Source organism: Lissotriton vulgaris, chromosome 5 (assembly GCF_964263255.1).
Source record: "Lissotriton vulgaris chromosome 5, aLisVul1.2, whole genome shotgun sequence".
Classification (NCBI taxonomy): Eukaryota; Metazoa; Chordata; class Amphibia; order Caudata; family Salamandridae; genus Lissotriton; species Lissotriton vulgaris.
Genome location: NC_141693.1, coordinates 1795656489 through 1795680742, shown reverse-complemented (window position 1 = coordinate 1795680742; position 24254 = coordinate 1795656489). Strand labels below are relative to the sequence as shown.

The 24254-nt window shown below is 46.6% G+C and overlaps 1 protein-coding gene across 2 annotated transcripts in view; it reads right to left on the bottom strand.

Annotated features, from left to right (window-relative positions):
• The window catches only part of ZNF385C (zinc finger protein 385C), a 720374-nt gene that overhangs the window by 362450 nt on the left and 333670 nt on the right, over positions 1-24254 (bottom strand). Inside the window, exon 1 of one of the 2 annotated variants that reach the window (XM_086924147.1) lies at positions 11076-11213. The exons of the other annotated variant lie outside the window; for it this stretch is intronic. Coding sequence (XP_086780273.1) covers positions 11076-11169 — 94 coding nt within the window. The 5' untranslated portion in view covers positions 11170-11213. Of the gene's footprint in view, positions 1-11075; positions 11214-24254 lie in introns of those variants that run through there. 2 annotated transcript variants of the gene reach the window in all.

Genomic DNA, 24254 nt, shown 5'->3' with positions numbered 1-24254 from the left:
AGAACACAAGCAACCCCAGAAAGTATCAGCCCTGCCGGGCCTGGTTAGTGAGGTGCAGTTTAGGTACCATGGCACACTGACCTACTGGATCCACGTCTGGACACACTTTGGGGCATGACAGAAAACAACGGGATGAATGGAAGGCTTGAAAAAGTCTTGTCACAGGTAATTAGTCTGGGCCACATTCCAGTCCAGTTTTTCTTTGCTGACCCAGCCACTCTAGGTATGAAGCATCCATGTGTAAATCAGCCTTGGCCCTACACTTAATGGAGCAGTGCCACCGGGACAGCGTGTGAAACAGATATATTCTCTGTGGCTGTTGGCAGTCCTCTTAGAAACCGTCTCTCTCGTGCTGCCTCATGCATTATGCCCCTTCTAGTGGAATGTCTTCCATCAGGCTGCTTATTCCGCCTTTGAATCATTTGTTTATTCTACCATATTCTCTACAAGATTATGCAGGTGGCTTTTCTAAATTTCTAGTGCTGCCACTGCAATTTCCCACATCGTGCCGCGGCGCCCCTGGCAACTCATAACGGCGCGCCGGGGTGCCGCGGCGCACAGTTTGGGAACCACGGCCCTAGCCAATCCTGGCGCTACCCTGATGCAGCATGAGAGCAGCGCTAGGATTGGTGGGAACGGCTTCTATCAGCACTCACAAGAGCACTTGAGGCCTTTGCTTTCTCTAACGGATTAGAGAGGTTCAAAATACGCATGCCTGGCTGGCCATCACCAGGCAGCCGGCCAAAGAGACATCTGCATTTTATGCTCAAGAGCACAAATCTCCCTGCTGCCACTCAGCAGCAATGGTCCTGCACCGTCCTAACGCTCAGTTCGGCACAGGACGGGTCAGTTGCTGAAAAATAAAATGGCAATAAATAAACATTATCATCATTTTATTTTTCTGCTCTGGCCTGGGGGTTTTGTTTGTGGGGCAACGCTCCTCAGCTCAAATGGAGGAGCCGCCCCTGCACAGACGAATTGTCGAGGATGCACCACCATTCATAGTGGTGTGGCCACTGGCCCCGTTTTTTTTCAACGGAGAAACCGACAGACGATGGGTAGCTGCTTCCATAACACAGGCACAGGCCCATTTACTTGTTCCTTGGAAGAGGGTTGTCTGACTACCTCAAGAAGAATCTGATGCATCTCCCTTTACTGGGATACTCCATGTGCTGTGGTTGGTGGCCTGTGGCATGTATGGGTGTCTGTGTCATATCTGGGAGGCCCTGTTCTGTGCGGTTCATTATTTTCTCAAGCACAGATGGTTACTTTTGCACTAGTCAGAAGTTCTCCGTCAGGCTTCCCTTGCTGTGGCGGACGTAACCAACTGCATGTAGCTTTTGCTTGTGAAAACCTATATCCCGTCTGGGACTGGCACCCTACCACCCTGAGAAATCTAAAGCCGAGAAAAAACACTGAGTGTGCAACCTATATGATACCTGGTAGGAACCTGCACCAGTCCATCTACCTGTGACATCCTCCTTTATTTTGTGCTTGGGGTTGACACAATAACAAGGGAGGCACCTTCCCACTTCCTGCCCATTTAATAAATATGAAAGGTGTCTCGTCAAAAGCCTTCCTTTATGACCATGTTGTGCTTACCTCCTTCAAAATGCTGCAGAAATAACAGAAACAATGTGGGTGGAATCACGACTGACCCATGATTTATGAAGGAGACACACCACCTTATTGGTCTCATCTTCCTCCACGTGCCTTAAGTTTAAGACAAAAGATGACCTTCTACACCGGAAGCCTATTCACGTTCACATCTGAGGAAGCTTCTGATCACTCAAATACTGGTTCAAGTCAGCTGAACCTTGAGCTGCAGGGGTACCATGCATACAGCATAACACACCAGTTACACCTACTCAGTGGTGGCTTATTCATCTGGCATAATGCTAGGTGTTTTTATCGGACAGGATTCAGAACTGTGAGAGGCAATTGCTGACTACAAGTGACCTTTGCTTTAGTTAAAGCATTGGTATGAAAGTGTTCTAAGTGCAAAAAGTAATTCTGAGGTAATACTTTGGCTATAGAAAATACAAGTGTGTTCTATTTTTTGCATCGTTAATTCTAAAAGCAACACATTTCTCATAGAGACCTATTATTTTCAAGGTAAAAGCTCTGAACTTGATTATTGTATCATAGCGTAGTTGAGTTCCAAACTTACTATCACCTCCTGAAATAAGCCCCGATAATATCACTCTCTACCCTTAATGGGTTAAGTGTACAGCAGGAGTATGTGTTTCTGCAATACATGTCCGACAGTGCCTGTGGTCTGGTGATAAATGACAGTAGTTATTACGGATAATAATTCATAGAAGCCACTGGCTAACTGATAACCATGAGAAAATGCATTATAGTCAAAGAGTTGTTGGACTTACCTGGAGAACGTTTCTGCAAGAATATAGGTCTTCATGCTATAGAACTACTGATTGGGGGAATAGATAAGTATATCGCCCTACAAGTAATCCTACGTATTCATGCATATATATTGTTGAAAGTGCCCATCAATGCTAGGTCCTTGTTGTTGAATGATATGTTGATTGGAGGGTGGCCTTGCATTTAGTTCCCCTCTGCAGCTCCTTGTTGAATTACCATGTCCAAAACCCTGCCTGTCCCACATTGTTCCTCCCTCTTACCCACTCTCTTTCACATGTTCATGGAGCCACTAATGGAAATTCTGAGCTCATCCAACATCCACTATCACAAGTATGCTGATGACACCCAATTATTCTTGACAAGAACCTTAACATGCAGAAGTACATTAGTGCTGCCACCTAATAAGCAAACCTCCATGAACATTTTAAGAAAATTAAAACTCTTCCTATTTCCCCCAAGGACTTCAGCTCTGCTGTCCAAGTCCTACTGATTCCCAGGCTGGACTATGGAAGCCCAACCCTAGGCGACTTGCTCATCACTGGATCGAAAAGAAACAACCATATCACCCCTGATTTGAAATCCCTCAACTGGCCCCCTAAGAAGCAAGAATTCTGCATGCATAACCAACAAAAGTCCTGCATTTCAACACCCCGAGTTACCTGGCTCAGAAGCTGGAACTCTCTGGCGGCTTCAGATCTTCTTGAATCTTCAGCACTTTACTGCTGAAATCTCAGAGATTCTCTACAATAGAGCCTTCTCTGGGATCTCCCCGAGAATTTGGAACTCCCTCTCCAATAAAATCAGACTGAATTCCTCAACTGCACATTTCAAGAAAGAAGTTAAAATAATAATCAGGTATAAACTTCTCCCCTAGGCCCCTGGAACTCTTCTCGCTGAGCCTACCTAGATTTGTTATATTACTGTTTTAACCTATCTGTCCTATCATGGGGGCCATCCTGCCCTCCTCTGGGGATCTGCCATATTAAGTTCTTTTCTCAAATATAATTGCATATGTCTCGTTTCTTTAACAAGTGTAAAGTGCTCGGATACCTGTGAGGCTCTAGTTTTCTCTATATAAAACTTTCAAATAAATAAATTATACAGCATTAATAAAAGCTTTTCACATCATGGTAAAATATTACAACAGGATTAATTGAAACTTCCATTGTCTAAACCAAAAATCCTCCTGTAAGGTTAAGGCAACAACTCACTTTAATTTGATTGGAAACTCCTTATGCTCTCTTGTTATCTTTTTCTGAAAACAAAACAGCAACCCAAAAATCATACTGAGAGCAAACCTGTTACGGAATCTACATGTGAACAAATAGTGCTATAATTTATGATTAATCCCCCATTACCACTCAAAGCTAGAATCGAGATAGCTATAACGGGCACGGAATGGGTGAAACACTATGAAAGCTTATATAGTGAGGTGAGTCTCCTGGACCAGCTACAACCACTAGAAGTAGTGGACGAAGTAACCCCAAAAAGCAATAAAATAGATCTAAGTATAACACTGCATGAAGTCATTACAGGCATCAAGGCAAGCCTTGGTGGGAAGGCCCCCGGCTCTGACGGGGTCCCTGTAGACCTTTACAAACATAATATGGCTTTATGGGGCCCAATCCTCACTAAACTTTTCAATGCATCCTGTTCGAGTGGATTATTACCGTCTTGGTATGAGTCAATCATAATACCTATATTTAAAAAGGGAGACAGATCAAGCTGTGCTTGCAATCGACCAATATCTTTGTTAGATTCTACCATTAAGATCCTTGGGCGGGTAATCTTGAACAGACTACAGGATTGGGCCGAGGATCACTCCATAATAAGTGATCTTCAATATGGCTTCTGGAAACATCTAGGCACTATTGAACAGGGCCTTAATTTGCATATTCTCTTAGATAAATATGAAAGCGCAAGGAAAAACTGTATATACTTAACATTTGTTGGCTTGTCATCGGCATTTGATTGTGTTACCCACAGCAAGTTGTGGCTCATATTAGAGAAACTTGATGTGGAAGTGAACATAATTAACTTTTTGAGAGAGTTATACAGGGGAGCACGGGCCACGGTTAGATACAGTAGGAATGGGGAATGCACAACACCGTTTAACATCGCTAGAGGAGTACGGCAAGGGTGAGTACACGCTCCCTTCCGATTTACAATTTATATTAATGAATTGGAAGAGGTATTACTTAGGGAGTGCAGGGATATGCCGCTGATAGGCAAAAGATCGATCTCTGCGCTACTATACGCGGACAACGCGGTTCTGATGGCTCGAACCCCGTTGGCAATGCAGCAGATGATCACATCCTTTGCAAACTTTATGTCTAACTTAGATCTGTATGAATTGCAGTCCGGGGGCACTAAAGAACAGGAAAACCATGTTTATAAACTCTAAATCCCTACACTACACTTGCATGATAAAAGATCTTGTTTGGAGATGAGGAAAAGTACATTGGTGGCGCACCAACTTGTATTGATTACTAGCGAAACCCAGCCATACTTGAAATTGCAAATAAAATACTTTGAAAAGTTCTTACTAATTCGTTATAGATTAAATATTTTATTCAGACTTTTTAGTTACCCTAAAATGAATGACTGGACAAAGGACCTTAATAAATGTCCTTGTGATGAATTGTCCAAACTATCGGATATGCACATTTTGCTATTTTGTAAATATTATATGGCCCAAAGGAAAAGATGGATTCTGTCGCTATTAAGGATAATGAGTTTTAATCAGTGTCGCCCAGCTTTTTTAGCTATCCAGAAATTAGACAATGTTTTAACTATGGCCTCAGTTTCTGCTTTTTTTAAGAACGTTTTTAGATTATGTAAATCAATTCTTAATACTGTGTAACACAATAGCAGAATGATAACGACGACTGTGTATATATACTTGTGGTTTTTACTGATTCCTCTTTATTATGTGATTGTATATTCCTGTATATTTATTGTGCTTTTATGGATATTCATGTTCAATAACCGAATAAAGAAAGAATTGATTGATTGATTGATTGATTGACTCAGAGAATCGACCTTGTTCTAGCAGGACTGATGGAATTAACTCTACCCACATCAAAAAATCACAACAAATGTTTCCCTTCCACCCTCTATTATCTCCGTTTATGGGACCAAATGAATTATGACCAGGTATAAAAAAATCTACTGGCCCCTCCATTACTACCAATTTTCCTGTAGAGTCACCATCGTTCATTGCAACCCTTCTATGTATGTTACATAGAAAGTATACAGTTTCAGAGTGAAATGAAATTTTAAAATGAAAACGTTATGGAGCTATTAACTTTTTGCACAATATCAAATTGTAAGTGTGGGCTAAGAGTGCAATGTATTCAAAAGTGTATTTAACTATTGATTATGTTTATGAGAAAGCACTATTAGTAAAAAAACATTACATACAGACATATACATATACCATATAATACAATTATTTATTTTAAAACAAAACCACATATTTGACACAAATGTTCTACATAAGCTTCTCTAGCAAGACAGTGGTCAAACTCTGTCAAACATTGTTTTTCACCTCACTGTTGACCTGAAGCGCACAAATCGCATCTTGTTCGACTGACGTCACTGCACGGGTCACCGACCAAACAAGTCAAAATGAAGTTCAACTGACTTATGCACGAAGCCCTCCATGATCGAGCACACTCTTACCTGTCGCATCTCAAGTCATAACCTCATTTGAGCTAATCAGCAGTTAAGAACAAAACAAACTCTCAATCCATCTAGAGACTTACAAACATCTAGTGGCATAAAAGCTACACATCTGATGCCACTCTCCTCCAATTTCACTTCCCTTATACCATGCACTTAAAATAGACTTTCTGAAAATGCACCTGTTCCACAAGGTCTTTGGGCTACATCACATCTGACTGCATCCTTCAGCAGTGAACATCCACCCTCAGCGCAAGAGGATTCCACTTTCAGACACACTATAACAAGCCTAATATCTATAGGCACTTCCGGGACAGTATTTGTGCAATATGACACAATAACTAGTCAGTTTCCTAAATAAACTTGCAAGTCCCAAGTCAATTATTGAACGGTTATGATTTATGGACATTACTATCTAGACGTAAACATAAAGAGAAGTATTTTGCTATGTGAAACTGTGGTTAAGTCCCACTCCTAATCTTCAGATGATCGCAGCAGTGAATTTTTGAAGGAACGCTAAACGTCTTTGTTAAGGAATTATACACACAGAGCACGCTGGTCTACACAGCATAACAACTGCATCTGTCTTCAATAGTAGAGCCACTCATACCTCAAGCAACAAGGAAGATAATGTCGAAGGGATACAGACAGCCAATTTTAACTTGTTTAATTGAAAACAGAGCAAGAATCCAGTCTAGAGGGAGGTGAAATGCATAACGTCAGCTTATGCTTCCCTTTTCAGCCTGATGACGTTTGTAATGTTACACATTCTCGGATGCACCCTCTTTCCTTTATGAGTTATAACTACATTTTATTTTGCTTTTAATTTTCAAAATCAAAGGCTCTCTGGACACACCTGAGCCTTACACTATGAAAAAAAGATGTTTTAAGTCAATAGGTGAGTCAAGGTTTTAGGGTCCATCCTGTTAGGTGTTATTCAAATAACCGCGTATTTAATTGGTTATCTATGACATCTAGTGGTGTTCACAGTCTAAACATGTTAACTTTCAATGTACACCTCGAGTGGGGGTATCTGCCAACTATGCCAATCTACTGTGGATGCTTTGTGTTTAAAATGATTCAAACGCCTCTTTAGTCCTTGCTCTCAAACAACAGCTTATGTAACACATACCATTTAGAACTACACTGGCTCCTGCTCCACCACCCAATCTGTTTAATGCCATGTGTACCGAATGATAACTTGCAATAATGTACATTTCCAATTGCTATAGCATATGATACCACAATCTGAAATAAAAAAAATGGAATGAATGTAGTAGGCGCAAACAGCTACGTATAGAGCTCATGAGGTTGTGCAATTCTAGTTCTTTCTCATGATTGGTCCCATCTGTGCATGCACTGGGGTGGAAACGACGCTTATAAGAGAAGAGAAGGTTTTAGGACAATAGAATGTAATAGATAACAAAATCTAGAACTCATACATTACTTTTTTAAAAACTTCTCACGGATTATTTAAATGAAAATACCCATAGGAGAGGTCTGCACTTGCTTCCAAATGTACCTGCCTCAGACCAACATAGCTATGGCACCGAGTCTCAGAGATTTAGACCCAAACTCAGGGAACTAATGTTTCCAGGAGCACTCACATTTCTTGCAACATGCAAGAGAAAATCGACGAATTCCTGTATTGTCACCAAGTGACGCGGTGCTATGTTTTTTTTTTACACTGTTTGGAAACTAGCGCAATCTAGTATTTTAGTAGAGGCGTGAGAAATCGTGCAAAATGGCACGAACACTTCACGAAATATTGCTATTGTGGTGAAATGTGGTTTGTGAGTATTGCGCATCATTTTGTTCACCTGGGTGAAATCGTTGCATAAATAAATAAATAAATGAAATGCTCGCAAAGAAACGACAGGAGACAGGATAGAGCAGAAAACTTCTCTCGGGGAGGTATTTTCTGTGCGAACCAGCGGTCCCCGCTAATATCTCACGACACTTTCTCTCTCGAGGCGCACGCGGGTACATAATAATTATGCAAAACTGAGAATTTTCGCATGTTGGCAATATTATTAAAATATCGCAAAGGCCTGTAGTTCAGCCTAACTGATATGAAGGAGCAGTGCGAGACCCAGAATAAACGGGAGAGCCTTGTGGAACTCTAGGGCTGGCACTCGGAGTCGTCTGGTAACCGCAAACATCTGCCTTGGGATCGCCTCGCTGGAGGGGCTTTAAACGGCACTTTAAGGTGCGACGTTCACTTTAAGGCACGGCACCTAGCAGAGGCATCTGCAATGACCTGCCGCAAGGAGGCGCTCTACTTTTGTTGCTGTCTGCCCTGAGGCGGACTGCAAGGTGAGGGTAAAACACGTAATCATTTTGTGCATTTTCCGCTACACAAGAACACAGCAAACAAGGCTTATGAGGTTTAACATTAAAAAATCAAGTCCCTTATGTATCCGCCTAAAAATCCACTAGGAATAGGAAACGTTTTCCTTACAACTTCCAAAGGTGAAACACTAAAACTCACATTTCATTGCTTAATCTCGAGCCCAGACCCTGTGGCATGTTGAGATCCAGTCAGACAACCCCAACATCACATTGCAATTCGTACACAAACCTTTCAAGTTTCCCGATTTCACGCAGTTCGGTTTTTTTTGCACTTTACTCCCTGTACACCTGTCCATTGTTTTAAAAATTAGGACATCATTTACCAGAAAGCAGAGATCAAACTTGGCCTGCATCATCTACGTTCACGTGGTATTGCGAAACTTCAGAGCTCCACATACGTCTGATGTTATAAATTAAACTTCAAGTTCCAGAATACAGCCTTCTATAGCATGAGAAGCCAGGACGCCTGAAGTGGTCACACGTGCCGCATGTGGCCACGTGGCAACATGCTCCCAGTCACTGACGTACGGATCGCAGAGTGAGACAATCCAGTGACAGCCAGGCCACTCTAGTTAGCTAGCAAGGTTTACTCTTCTACGGCCAACTGTGTAATGGTAGGTGGATCGTGGAGACATGGTATAAAATATCTAGAACTTAAGACATGTAAACAGCCCCCTCTTTGTGGGTGGGAGAGCAGAAATGAAAGGGGTGCAGCAGTCCAAATTACTTATTCAGTCAGCAAGCAACCGGGGCAGACCGAAAGCAGGCAAAGGGAAGCACACAAAGCATCAGACGCTTCCTGCGTGGATATCACTGCTGCAATCGATAGTTCACGAGGCAATCAGACTCTGTAATTGTCATCAAATCACCTGGCAGAGATGCCACCATCTCAGGGGCGGATCAATGCTATCAACAATCGCAAAGGAGACATCAAGGAGAGGGGATGCGGTGCCCATAAATCAGGCATGCGGGTGGGGGGAGAATGAGAGGCGGCTGTCCCTGTTTGTATAAAGGAAATATCAGTTCTGCACTTATGCGCTCGGCGCGTTTGGCCTTCAAATGATAGCACAATGTCCCTGCCATTGATGTAGGGGACTTTACCAACACAAGTGTAAACTGACACTGACATAATACAAGGTTTCACCTAAAAGAACGATGCTACTTCAATCCAAGAATTCAATGTTGAGTTGCACCAAAGGGATTCAGTCTGCGACGTGGTCGATATACAACAGATCTCGGCTGCACGCGCCCAACCCACTGAGCATGGCCCCTTTGCAGTAAGTGATGGAGAGCGCCCTCTATGGTGTACCATGGGCAGGCGGTCCCGTCATAAAACGGGTAGTGAACAGGCGCGCAACACCCATTGGGCTCACGGGGCTTCAGTCCCAGTCTCTCCCCCCCCTCCCCCCCCCCCTCGTGTGTGTCTACCCAGGCTGACACGTCTTCGCGAGCATCTTAATTGCAGCCGCACCCGAGTATTTAACAGGTCTTTAAAAACCATTAATTGTAAATGAGGCATTTGTTGTGTGTTCAGCCACTCTGTGGTTGTAAGAATTAGCGCCCCCCCCCCAAATAATTTTCAGACCCCCCCCCGAAATGTGGCTGTAGTTGCACGCCTGATAGTGAAGCATTCTCCATGTTTACCTCAGAACGAGTTCCTTCTGAGTAAATATGCAGAGAACACGCATCACTGTGACAGTGACCACCACACGCAGCCGTTGGTTTGGGCGCAGCCGCCTGCACGCTGCCATGGCCCGTGCTCGCCGGTGGGGAAGTCCTCATCGAAGCAGGTCGGACGGACGTTGTCCGCAGCTCTTCCCGTTATGGGCTGCAGTGAGTGCTTCGAGGCTCGTCAAACGTGAACCTCCCGAACCCAAAGACGCGGAGAGGGCCCCTCGACCCACAGCCACCAGACCGACATGAGTGATTTCACGTTCCCAGTACTTTGCCAAGTCACTCTAATACTTCCAGACTAGCTCTACTATTAGCGCCTAAAGCAGAAAGAGGTAAGTGTAAGACCGTGTACCTTTGCACATTGAGATACAGTGACTTGCCCAGGATCACACATTTAGTTTAGCAAGGAGTCCGAGATCAGGGGCTAGGATTTTGATTCCACTGCTACCAGAACCCACCTCAGTGCCTAATTTAAACATAACCCTCACAAACCCCGCTGTGTTCAGGCCCCCAAACTGCCGCAGAGCCCACACCACACCCGCCACATGCCTGCCAGCTACGAGGGGCCTGGCGAAGCCGGTCTCAGCCACAATGACAGCGTCTGGTAACCGAGGATTCCATTATTTTCAGTTTAACAATCACCCACGTTCTTATTGTTTTTTATTAGCATGCCTACACTGATCATTCCATCTATTGAATTCGCATCACATGCGATATCTCAGTCACACCAGCGGGCGCAACCGTAAAGGTAAAGTTTACTCACCGCCTCATCAGGACCCATCGCGCCGGACAGCCGACGGTACCCAAGTACACAAATCAGCGCAAAACGAAACCAGCAAAAACAAAATACACCCTGTCCCGAGAACACAAGCCGAGCATCGCTCCTCCACGAAGCGCTTAGAGGCTGCCCAGTACACAAGTCCTCTAGCTTTCCTTCCAGGCCCCCTCGAAGGACGAAGGTGGCGAGGCATCCACTCACTCACCCAAAAGCATCTTCGGTCCCGTGGGCGCCGCCGCTGCTGCGATCTGTGCTCCCGAGCCCCGGCTGCATGGAATGAAGCACCTCCGCGCGCACATCCGCAGCCCAAGCGCCCACTGCCTCCCCGGTGCTCACGCAGCGCAATGATGGGCTCACTGCTCCGGATCGGTGCCCCGGGGAGGTAAACATGCTTCGCCACGCTCACTAGCCCGGCCCTATCACTGGTCCTTCCCGGCGCCCAATCAGAGGCGCAGAGGGGGAAGGAACAAGTGCAGCCTCTCCCGGCTGAGGCGGCAGCACAGCTGAGCCACCGCTGGAACCACGCCAAGGCGCGCACGCTGCGCCCTGTGCGTAAAGCGCGCATTTGTTTACATTCGCCTGTCGGTGTACACTGGGGTTAAGTTATCCAAGGCCGGTGTCAGCTGCTCACCCAGTCTTCTGTGCTGCATGTAACTTGAATTCTGCATCTATGATGGAAAACCTTCTCAAACCCTGGGCTCCCAGGCACACCAAAGATCTTAAAACACAGGGGCCAGTGTTGGCTCAGAGAAAGGTGCCACATGACTCTGGCAGAGCGGACGCTGCAGGAAAAAGGCAGGATCTATGAAAGGATGTTCAGTACTCGCGGCAAACAGATTTGCAGACTGGAGCGCTCTCCGTCCACTTAAAAAAAGCAAATGTTCAGACTTTTTACAACAATTTGGCGCCGCTTTTGGTTGGCAAGAAAGCGTTACCTCATCTCACGGACTTGCCGGCCCCGGGAAATGGAAGGAGCGGCTCCCTGTGGTTACAGGTACCCACCTAGTTTAGTTCCTGACCCTGCTGGCAAAAAGGGTGAAACTGGATTTACAGCATTTTAAGTACTAGTGGTGATGAAGTGGAGTATAAATAGCATTTACCTGCATTTTGCCATTCATTCACACTCCCTTCCAGTAAACGTTAGCAACCAGAGCAAAACAAAAAATGGAACAACAACACAAGCACACCGATGCGACAGCTGTGTGCAGTATTCTTCATTGTTCCAGCTTAGAACCAGATCAGCGGCAGAGGACGGAAAGTCATCTGAGGCAGGTAGCGTTGTGCCCCATTTTACACGGTCATATAAGCACAAAAGGCGACATAACACCTTCGCACAATTAACACTTGCACCGGGATCAGGTGTCTTTTTTCTCCTGAATATGCATTTGTTGATAAATAATGGGGAATAACTGGAGTAAATACCCTTTGTCACTCATTTGCATATAATATTATTCGTTGCACACGGATTTGCACAAGTAATTACAACCAGCTACAAGCTGATGGGAAAGCCAGTAGTGAGGGAAATGTGCACTTAGGCCGTAATTGAAGCAAGTGCTGAAACAGGGCAGGTTATATTTGTAACCAAAAAGCCACCCACATACAAATCTAACCGAATTCCTAAAAGAGTACCTTTGGGTGCAACCAGAATGGCAGACGAGAATCCAAGTGTCAATATAAGGAGATGAATCTTGACTTTGTCAAATCTAGTGCCACAGTACATATACATAGAGCAAGGTAAAGGTAAATAGGGCTCCATTCTCCTTAAATTGGACATACCCTTCCTTCCCTTCCTCCCGCCCCACTAATACATGCTCCCTTTGTCCACAGCACTTCCCAATTCAGACAACCAGTCCTGATGATGATCCTAACTTCTCCGGATCGAAACGCCGTCGACCCAACAGCCTGAATAACAGGCGCACTTTTCTTCTAGTGGCTTTAAGACCTGAATCAAAACTAATTGTGCCCACTGTGATATCACAATGTCACATGCGCCGTTCTAGCCACCCACTGTAAATAGCTTGCACCACTTGCACAGTGCGCCGATTAAGCTGTTTTCTCTTTCACTTGCGTCGCCACCTGCACTATTTATTCACGTTTGTTGCACCAAGTCCCATGTGGTTGTCATTACATTCTATGCAGTGCTGTTCCCTCAACTGTATTCGACCATGAAATGATTTTTTTCCACATAAAACTGAATAAGTTCTTTTTTGACAAAATTATGAGTTATCTCCTTCTTGTCCACCCAAGTAATGCAATGTGCATGCTATGATATGGCTGAGATACCCGCCACCCCCTCTCAACACAATCCCCAAGGATGGGAAACCGGAAACAGTTCTGAAGTCTTTGGAAGACGGGAGGGAGTAACCCCCCCGGCCGTATTTATTAAAATATGAAACAAAAGTTAAAACATTAAATAAACAGTTTCATATTATGTACAATTTCATTACCACATTGCGATGTTTGGCTAACCTTAACAGGGTCTCTAATACAAAGGTTCTCCTAGCCGAACTAACATCCTGCAAAACATTTACTTGAAATTTTGAAATTGTACATCCTAACGTTTAAGGGCCAACGGCAAGGTCGTAACCGGTGTCAAGATCCCTAACCCAGAAATATCGCCCTCACTTGTGAGGGGCGGCCCAGAGGCGTACCTCAAGTGCAATTACCAATTTCCCTTGACTTGACGGGGGCCCCAATAAAACTCGTCGCCACTTAGAGGTCGTACGAGGACTCGTGTGAGGTATCTAGAAGGTAGCGTAGACCTCCCCCCAAACCCCACACAACTTACCATATCTGCCGTCGCAGACGTCCTGGCCCCGGGAAATTCCCCAGGAGGGGGCTGTAACCCCTCCTACCCAGGAAGGGGCCTTGACCGCCTTTCCTCTTGTTTCGGCGACCCATCCTTAGAAGGGACCGCCTCCCCGTTGAGGGGCCAATGGCCACCTCCCCCGAGCGCTCCCATCCGTGCTGGGTGACGCCCACTCATAGGGATCTTCTAATTAGTGCTCACCGATCATGACCTTACCGCCCGACCAAAATAAATACGACAATGCTAACTAAATGATTAAACTAAAATACAGTAGCAACTATACTTTTATTAAAAGCATGCTTACCAATGAACACTAAAGTAGAATTTCTTTATTTGTAAAACACAAATCGACATTCTTTATTACATACTCAAAATCATCACGGTACTACCACGACCTGTAAACAAAATCAGAGTTGTCCATCAACTTTAATCAAAACCACTTGCTGTCATCAGGGGCTGGTGGGTGGGTCAAAATTGGCTCTTCGTTCCGTCTCGAGCTCACGTGCAGCGAGGAGGTGCAGCTTCAGAGCACAGGAACAAGAGGATGCCTTCGGATCTTGCTTCTCCTTTTATCCGTCTTCAGGGCGGGCGTAAACCCGCCCCTGCCTGCCCCTAGGGCGTGGCCAGCCGCGTCAGTGTCTAGGCCAACCCACTCTAGGGCGGGAAAAGGCGCGCCCCGGCTACGCCGCTTCGGGCATACCAGCCGAGACTCGCCTCCCGCCCAAGATGGCTTCCCGGGGGGATCGTGGTACTCTGCCATACGTTCGGGGGGACCGAGTGGTCGCCCCTTTCCATATGGCTGAGATACCCGCCACCCCCTCTCAACACAATCCCCAAGGATGGGAAACCGGAAACAGTTCTGAAGTCTTTGGAAGACGGGAGGGAGTAACCCCCCCGGCCGTATTTATTAAAATATGAAACAAAAGTTAAAACATTAAATAAACAGTTTCATATTATGTACAATTTCATTACCACATTGCGATGTTTGGCTAACCTTAACAGGGTCTCTAATACAAAGGTTCTCCTAGCCGAACTAACATCCTGCAAAACATTTACTTGAAATTTTGAAATTGTACATCCTAACGTTTAAGGGCCAACGGCAAGGTCGTAACCGGTGTCAAGATCCCTAACCCAGAAATATCGCCCTCACTTGTGAGGGGCGGCCCAGAGGCGTACCTCAAGTGCAATTACCAATTTCCCTTGACTTGACGGGGGCCCCAATAAAACTCGTCGCCACTTAGAGGTCGTACGAGGACTCGTGTGAGGTATCTAGAAGGTAGCGTAGACCTCCCCCCAAAGCCCACACAACTTACCATATCTGCCGTCGCAGAAGTCCTGGCCCCGGGAAATTCCCCAGGAGGGGGCTGTAACCCCTCCTACCCAGGAAGGGGCCTTGACCGCCTTTCCTCTTGTTTCGGCGACCCATCCTTAGAAGGGACCGCCTCCCCGTTGAGGGGCCAATGGCCACCTCCCCCGAGCGCTCCCATCCGTGCTGGGTGACGCCCACTCATAGGGATCTTCTAATTAGTGCTCACCGATCATGACCTTACCGCCACAGGCCGGATAGTTGACCGGCTATCCGGACCCCCCACAACACTCCTACCTAAAGGTCATGGTGTAACGTTTTTAGCCATGCTAAGAAGTCTCCTATGAGTAACTCATTCCCCACCCGAGACAAATGCACTCCATCCCCCAAATACATACTGTCATCATTAATACACCCATGGGAAATAGCATGCAGAGTCTTGGAACGGAACAACCTACTCACTTTGTTATTAAGCTTCCTAACAGAATGATTCAGAGCAGGCACCGAAATAGCCCCCCGCCACACCTTTCGTGGGATCATATGGGACCATGCAATTGTGCACCCTGGAACTCTCCTCGCTAACCAACTTACAGTGGAAAGCATCGCCTCAAGAAGAAGTCGTCTACCAGTGGTGACCAAATCATTACCCCCAAGATGTACTATCACTACAGACGGCGGTGACCTCGTCCGCCCTAGCAAACCCTCAAAAAATGATTGAAACTGGTCAATACAGAGCCCGCCTCTTCCGTAGAAGGACACCCTGTACCCGTATTCCCCAGCTACGTGAATCATATCACCTGCCTTGAATACGTCTGCGGCACGCCTCACGTATGAGTGGCCCACAACCCACACCTCCTTTTTCACAGCCGGTGATGTCTGACCGCTGGCCCGGTGTAGGGTCGACTGCAAAGTCCGCCCCGCCTCGTAGGCTTGCGTAACTGAAAACCAAACAAAAACAAGAAGCGTGAGTACATTGCTACAGCTTCACAACATGTGCAACCGCACATACCTCTTATAACAATTGGAGGACCAACGCCCCACCCGTTTAACTTGTTCAACATCCAGACCCCTGGCTGTTGCTTCTGTAGTAGCCCCTATCTGAAAGGAATGGGTCCCAAACTCGCCCGGGTTCATGCCCGCAGCGGCAATCGACATCGCAAGCACCCGCTGGAACTGAAACTTTGTCAGTGGGGTGGCGTCAGCGTGCCTCAACAAGGTCCCCCCCCATGATGCCACCCTTCGTGCTAAATAATCTTCTAGACACCTTACCGGGCACATGGAGGACCCGGGACTCCTGCGTATGATTACGCAGTCCCCCATCCCACTTTGATCAGTCTTAGACCTGACAAATGAGACCGTCATCGTCTCCCCTCTGATCTGGACGTGCTCTTGGCACAATCCTCCTGTCACATCCTGCTTGTTCCTCGCCACTAATTCGCTTACCCGCATAGCCCCATGGAATGCCAGCGTAAAAGCGGCTCGGAATAACACCGTCTCAAACTGAGATGAACACGTAGCAGGGAGACTGGATAATAACTGGGCTAGCCTATCCAAACCTATCGGGCGCCTCTCATCTACTCTGCGACCCTCAAGGCGTTGCCACCCTCGTAGCGCTTTCTGTACAACGAAAGACGCTGTCGGATCCTGGATCCCGTGAGCCCTAGCAACAAAGGAAATGGCAGCCCGATGCCTCTGAGCCGTGGCCACCGATTTTCCGACCCGATGTAAGGACATCAGAAAATCCACCACTCCCTCTTCCTGGCCCCAAAGCTCCTCCCTATCAGTACCCAAAAAGGCCAAATAGGACCGGAACGCCCCTTCATATGCCTTCCTCGTCCTGGGTGCTAAACTCTCTCCCACGAGGTTACGAAGTTTGGGGCACCGAGAGACCAGAGAGCTTCGGGAAAGGGTGCCGGCTCCGGGTCCGCTGTGGGAAGGAAACCCCAGAAAGCCTGTATATGAAAACGAGACAGTGCATCAGCCGCCTGGTTCATTACCCCTGGGACATGTCTCGCTCTGAATAGCACATTCAATTGCATACAAAGTAAAACAATTTCTTTGAGCAGTCTCAAAATCCATTTGCATCGTGCTGCCTGACTATTGATACACTCGACCACGGTCATATTGTCCGACCAAAATACCACCGAGTGATCTCTGAACCCTTCGGGCCAAGTTCTCAGGGCCACTAAAATGGGGAAAAGTTCCAGGAAAGCAATGTTACTTGTCAGTCCACTGTCATGCCACCATGTCGGCCACTTTTGTGCAGACCATCTTGTGCCGAATATGGCACCGAAACCTATGCTCCCTGCCGAATCTGTCCACAGCCCCAGCTCCTCAGAGGACACGGCTGGTTTGTTCCAGACGACTCGACCATTGAAATCCGCCAGAAATGCCAACCAAATGCGCATGTCCTGGCGGACCTCGGCCGAGAGCCTTGTGCGATGATGGCACTCCTTCAGGCCGACCATGGCTTGAGCGATCGAACGGGAAAAGGGGCGGGCCATTGGTATAACCCTCAGGGCAAAATTCAACTGGCCAACTAACTGCTGTAATTGATGCAGCTTAACCTTAGATCCACTTATACACATTTGCAGGGATGTCCTGAACTTTGACACTTTATCAGCTGGTAAACGAAAACAACCTTCTGCGGAGTCTAACTCAATCCCCAGAAACTCGAGGCACGTTGAAGGCCCCACAGTCTTACCTGGTGCCAATGGCACGCCAAACTGATTCATCAAATCACAAAACTGTGCCAAAGCCTGCCCACATTCTGGGTCCCCGGCTGCCCCCAGGAACAAAAAATCATCCAGGTAATGCATCACATTTCGGAAACCTGTCTTCCTTGTGAAGACCCATTGTAGAAAACTACTGAATTTTTCGAAATAGGCACAAGATATAGAGCACCCCATCGGCATACACCTATCCATGTAATAATGACCCTGAAACATGAAACCTAAGAGACGCTGATCGTCTGGATGTACCGGGAGCAACCGGAACGCTGACTCGATATCAGATTTAGCCATCAGCGCCCCGGGCCCCAGGCGATTCAAAATGGCTACGGCCTCATCGAATGATGCGTACCGCACCGAACACACTTCCGGGTCTATCGCTTCGTTGACGGAGAGACCACGTGGGGCTGATAAATTATGTATCAGCCGAAACTCACCCGGGTCCTTCTTTGGGACCACACCTAACGGGGAACAAACAAAATTAGGAACCGGTGGTACACTAAACGGACCGGCGACTCGACCTCGAGCCACCTCCTTCCTGATCTTATTCTGCACCACAGTCGTATGCTGAAAGACCGATAGCTGATTTTTACATTTCGATGCACCCTGAAAGTCCCCCACTGGGATGCGGAAACCATAAGAAAACCCGTTCCGCAACACCCCAGCAGAAGCACGATCCGGGTATTCACTGAGCCAAGGAATCATTGCCAAGGTATCAATCGGGGTAGGTAAAGGCGCCCCTCGGACTATGTTAGACCTGTTTGGCGCCTCCTCTACCCCCGTTATCACCCGTTTTGGCTCTGCACTTGGACTCAGGATGGGATGGTTGCCCACACCCACTACATTCATGTCTAAATTTGCATGATCCCTGGGGCCTAGTACATTTACCCCTGTTGAAGTTCCAACAAACCCTCCTTTTCCCTGTGTTACCGGCAGGCTTCGAGTAATTGTCTGTACCCGTACCTGACCGAAAGGGCGTCCCCGCATACTGGCGGGAAGATTCGCCAACGATACTCCCCACTAACGGTAATTTCAACATACCAGTCTCCTTCATTTTGGACCATGACACAGAATCATAACAATCCCATGTTAGGTTTTTATCGTGTTCTTTAGCTTTTCTAAACAGGTTATCATAGCAGAACCAATGATTACCCTCGTGTGATACCGAGTACCCCATGATTCGTGATTGATAAATCGGCAATTCGGGTAACAGATCGGGCCTACGCTCCCCCAAGATCGATGTAAAAACCCCCCATGCTTGGCCCCAATTGCCAATGTTTTCATTTACCTTAAAGGCGGCCATTTTTGCGCGCCAAACACTCGGATGCATGAGCTCCTTCTGGCCCTTGACATGCTCCATCTCATAGTGGTCAGTAAGCAACGAGAATATGTTTACATACTCCCCTGCCCATATCTTTTCCTTAATAGCCAAAGGAACATGCTGACCCAATTTTTCCCTACGAGAGGGTGCCGACTCATCCCTCGCAATCGGCAATGGCCGCTTACCTGCACCGGACGTTGTCTCTGCTACAGAACCCGTCCCCTGCGGCTTCTCTACTGCTGCAGCCGGCGTGGACACCTTCGCTGCTTCCCGTGACTCACGCAGTTGCTTCATTAGCTCCTGTGCGTCGACAGCCGTGGCGCCCTCTTTACCTTTTCCCAACCACGCTGCCAATTGTGCTGCCAACTCGGGCGGCATATCTTCCTCGGACACGGGGGTGACCACAACGGGAATCGGATTCCCTTCATTCGGCACGGGAGTTGGTGCCTCGAGCGGGGCACTGGGACCCGGGATGTCTTCTCCAATCTGCTCCCCTCCTGGGCCTCTTGTTTTTCCCTCCAGGGGCTGCTCCCGCCAAAGGACGTTTCGGTCCCCCTTCCTCGTTCTTATCCACTCGCCTCTTGAGTTCGGTCATCTCCTTCATGAGAACACGCAGCATCTGTTCAGTAGTCATGCGTTTTCCCGCCTTCTTCGGCATTCTCCAACAGAGTATCTGCAAAACAAACAAGAACGATTACAACGCTCAAAATTGGCTCTTCGTTCCGTCTCGAGCTCACGTGCAGCGAGGAGGTGCAGCTTCAGAGCACAGGAACAAGAGGATGCCTTCGGATCTTGCTTCTCCTTTTATCCGTCTTCAGGGCGGGCGTAAACCCGCCCCTGCCTGCCCCTAGGGCGTGGCCAGCCGCGTCAGTGTCTAGGCCAACCCACTCTAGGGCGGGAAAAGGCGCGCCCCGGCTACGCCGCTTCGGGCATACCAGCCGAGACTCGCCTCCCGCCCAAGATGGCTTCCCGGGGGGATCGTGGTACTCTGCCATACGTTCGGGGGGACCGAGTGGTCGCCCCTTTCCATTAACTGCCTAATAACTGTTACCTTTCAGGACATTGTCTTTCAATTGCACCTTATCTACCCAGTCCTGATTTGGTCTAAGGGTTATACTCCTGTCTTGTTTAATTGATTGTCTGTGTAGCACAGGTTACTAAAGCCCACTCGGGTCTCTAGCCTGACCACCATGTCTGTTCATGTGGCCTGAGTTCCTCAAACTATATGTCCCCTACCGTGTCAACATGGGCCTTACATCTCATGCCTTGTGGATAGTTACGCCTCACTGCCTATTTGACTCAAGCTACCTGACACTATTCGCCAATGTGTCAATCTCCTCTTACCTTCGATGTGCCCCATTACAAATCCCCACATTGACTCCTACGCTACTCACCTGTCCCAAGCTTCTCATGCTGACTATTAAGGTGCTCCAGCTCCTCAACCTGTATGTTTACTACAGGTTCCAATCAATATCTGCTCATGTGCACTTACCATATTAATCCATCTGCCTACAGGGCCAAAGATCCCCATGTCATTGTATATGGTCCATGCTTCTCGTTGTGTGCTTATGTGCCTCATGTTACCTTCTAATGTCAAATCTCCTGGGCTAAACAATACTATCTAAGGGGGTGAAAATGAGCTGTTGAGGGGATGTCACAAGGAGAGTGCGTCAGATACATATTCTGGCTAGTAGCCTTAAGGGCCTTAAGCCTTGTGGAGAAGTGTGGCTCAATGGTTAGAGCGGCAGACCCTGATGCTGAGGTCTGGCCCGGGACCAGGGTTCAATTCCCGCCTCAGCGGGTCGTGGGCTTAATTTCCTCGGACCTGATAATTCTCGCCTCGGTGCCTATTCTAATCATGGTTCCCACTCTGCAACGCTGGGCAATAGCTTGCTTAATCACCACAACGGCCCCAACAGCGCTGGGATGCCTGGCTTCACCTTGGGGGTGCCCAGGAGTGGACATTTCACAGGGAAAAGCCAGGAAGGGTTCTACAGCCGTATGCGTACAGCGCCAGGAAACCCCGGTTGGGGTATAACTGCGCTTTACAAGTACAAATTCATTTCATTTCAAGGGGACAGCTGTGGTGCTATAGACTGTGGCCCATCTGAGGTCCAAGATTGGATCCTTCTATAGGAAACTTTAATTTCTTTCCTTCCTGTGGCTCAGTTAGCTTTGCAAAACAGATGGCAAGAATGCAAACCTGGTGTAGAGTTGATGGTTTTAGCAGCTAGCCCTGGCAGAGCTGAGTGATCAGGGAAATCATAAGGAGCGGGTAAAGTGAACAGTGGCCTGCGTCACGAGAAACTCAAGGTAAGGAGTACTTGTCCAGTAAGAAGATGAGCGAAAAACCCAGTGAACAAGACATATCCTAGGATATGTTTAGAAGGTTGGTGTTTGCATTCAACAAATGTAGCAGTTCCTTAAAGTACGGGAGCAATTTACATTGCATTTTTTTGGGTCATTTTTTGTACTGAAGGTGATTTGGCGTGATATAGAAATAGTGCTAAAAGAGTGGGCAGCTTCTATTATTATCCCTGTGGAGAGGGAGGTCAGAAGTGCATCACAACACTGTGAACATTTGAGGTCCCTACAGAAACTGCCTAGAGCTGTACTAGGGATTTCCATCTTGTCATTCAGTCAACGTGACATATTTTGCTAGCTACGCTATATTTTCAACGTTGATGAAGGTAAAGGAAGTAAGACGCAATATCCGAGGTCCACAACTTGTGACATCAAGCACCAAACAAAATTGTCTTCACAAAGAGTGGGTGGATTTTGCAGAGAAAATATCTGTTGAGAAACTTCCGAAAATATATAGATTGGATGCTGGAACCATCATTGACATACTATAGGTCAAGAAGGAATATTTACTACCAAACTGAAGTGTCTGTACAACGTATTCACCGCATCCAAAGTTACTGGCAGTCCTGCACTGCTGAGCGTCTTGCCAGGTCCCTAATGCAATGGATGAGAGGGGTGTGACAGCCAACCTTCAACAAGCATAAGTAATGCAAAAGTTCCTGGCTCTCCTCTACAGGGCGTGAAGTTGCAAGGTTTTCATTCAAAGACCTCATGAAGCTCTCTTCAAAAAGTCCCAAGCGTTGCGAAAATTGCAAATTTGAATTTGCAAGAAACAAATCCTGCAAAGCAGGATTTACTGGAAAAAATATAAACACTGACTCACTTTTTGTGGGAAAATTCTCTGGCAGAAAAACGGTAGGTAAATTTGTGTGCAACCATTAGTTTGTTCACTGCTCTCCCCAGAAAAGCACACAGACATATATGATTTCATTTTAGGAAAGTATGGGTCGTATTGCAGAAAAAACACAAGAACAGTGCTTTAAAAGTATTTACCACGGTACGTTAGCCTCACGATGTAACCCTTACAACAGAATCTAAAAAACATTAGGAACAGATATCACAACACCTACACTACAATATTTACATCACTAATCTGATCGCAGTTTTCAAGGCTAGTATTGCTCCAGTCTAGAGTTTATCTCGCAGTTTTGAATGGCCCAGCTCAAATGCATGCCAGCCTCAACACACTTGCATGCCCATAAAATGATTGTTAAAATGGAGAAACCCATCCACATGTCCGAGTGCTCTACCACCCTTGAGCACTCTTACTCTTGGGTCCATGCCAGGCATCCATTCCAAGGCGTCCAATCCTGCCCCATCCACCCCTGTAATCCCATAGGCCCCCAGTGCTGGGGACACACAGGTCCGAAGCATGGCCCACAAGTACCATCCTCCGTGGGGTCCCACGCTGGGAGTACAAATGGTCATGCAAGGCCTTAAAACATCAAACTTTGAACATCCTCAGAAGATTATTACCCTACTAGAGCTGCACTAACCCAGCCGCAGGGGCTATCATGAGCTCTGTTATTCACCCGTCCCCACTAGCTCTAGAGTGGCAGCAAACACGGCAATCCAAAACTCTGAGTTCCAGGACTAGACATGTAGACCCCATCCAGGTGCTCTCATCCCATGTGTTTACAGGATGAGTGTCACTCTCTTCTGGCCGCCTACCAAGATGGCAAGTGTAAATCCTTCCTTCAAACACACATGTTCAGAACACTGCAACATTTCCTAACACTCACCCCGGACCATAGATCACAGCAGAAGGAGAAGAAGGATTTAGCAGGACCCACATGGTTTAAGCCTGTCATATGAATGGAACTGAATGAGCTGGTCCCGGGGTCTGGCCACATGCTCTTTGCAATCCAACAGAAGACAAGTGATGTCCTTGAGACTGTCGCTCCTGACACCGACCCTACATCCTGAAAAACTGCATGGATCCTTGTACACCGCGATGCACAGACTATCAACACCGCAAGGGTACCGTCAAGCACATCTCTGTGTCTACATGCCTCTGGTTTGTCGCCTTGTTCAGCTACTCTATGGGATGCTTCTTAATACAGCAGTATTGGGACAAACCCCGTTACCTGAAGATGACCATCAGCATCGTGCACAGTTCCTTGATTCCCAGATATCTGTGGCATAGCAAGAAAGCGAGCAGGATATTACAGAAGCATGTGACAAGGGGATTAAAAAAAATAAAGAACAGTCTTTTGCTGATCAGTACAGCTGGAATACAGTTTATGTTTACAAATATTTTTGTTTATGTATCTTTTCAGCAACATATTTGTGTAATATCTATAGAATACATGCAAATAAATGGTACAGACTGATGTTGGGTTCCAGTGAATTTTTTGTAAGTGCAATAATTAATATTTGCTGTGTAGGTTATTTAACTGACCCAAGGTCGTGCCCAGCACTATATTCAATTATATATTCCAATACATTTCAGCGAGTTCATTAAACAAATCAATGGAATCATTTCTCCCAATGCACCGGCTGGCCTAAGACTAATGATTAAAGTGTGGAACACAAGCAAACGAATCATTTACTTCAAATTGAGAATATTTTATGAAAATAAATGGTATATGCATTGAGAACAGTCCCTTCGAAGAATATCCTTTAAAAAAAAATCAAATCTTAGCATTTATAATACAGTATAACTTGAAAGAAACCAACATAATTGCTACATAATACTAAATAAACCTCAAAAAATCCATCAAGGTGATACGGTCTTTCTGACTTGATTCCACTCCCCATGAGCAAAACCTTTAATCAGCAAAATTAGAAATCCTAGACAGAAAGCAGTACAGAAAGCAGCTCCTCCATCAGAAGCAAGGGGGTCTGAGTTGTAA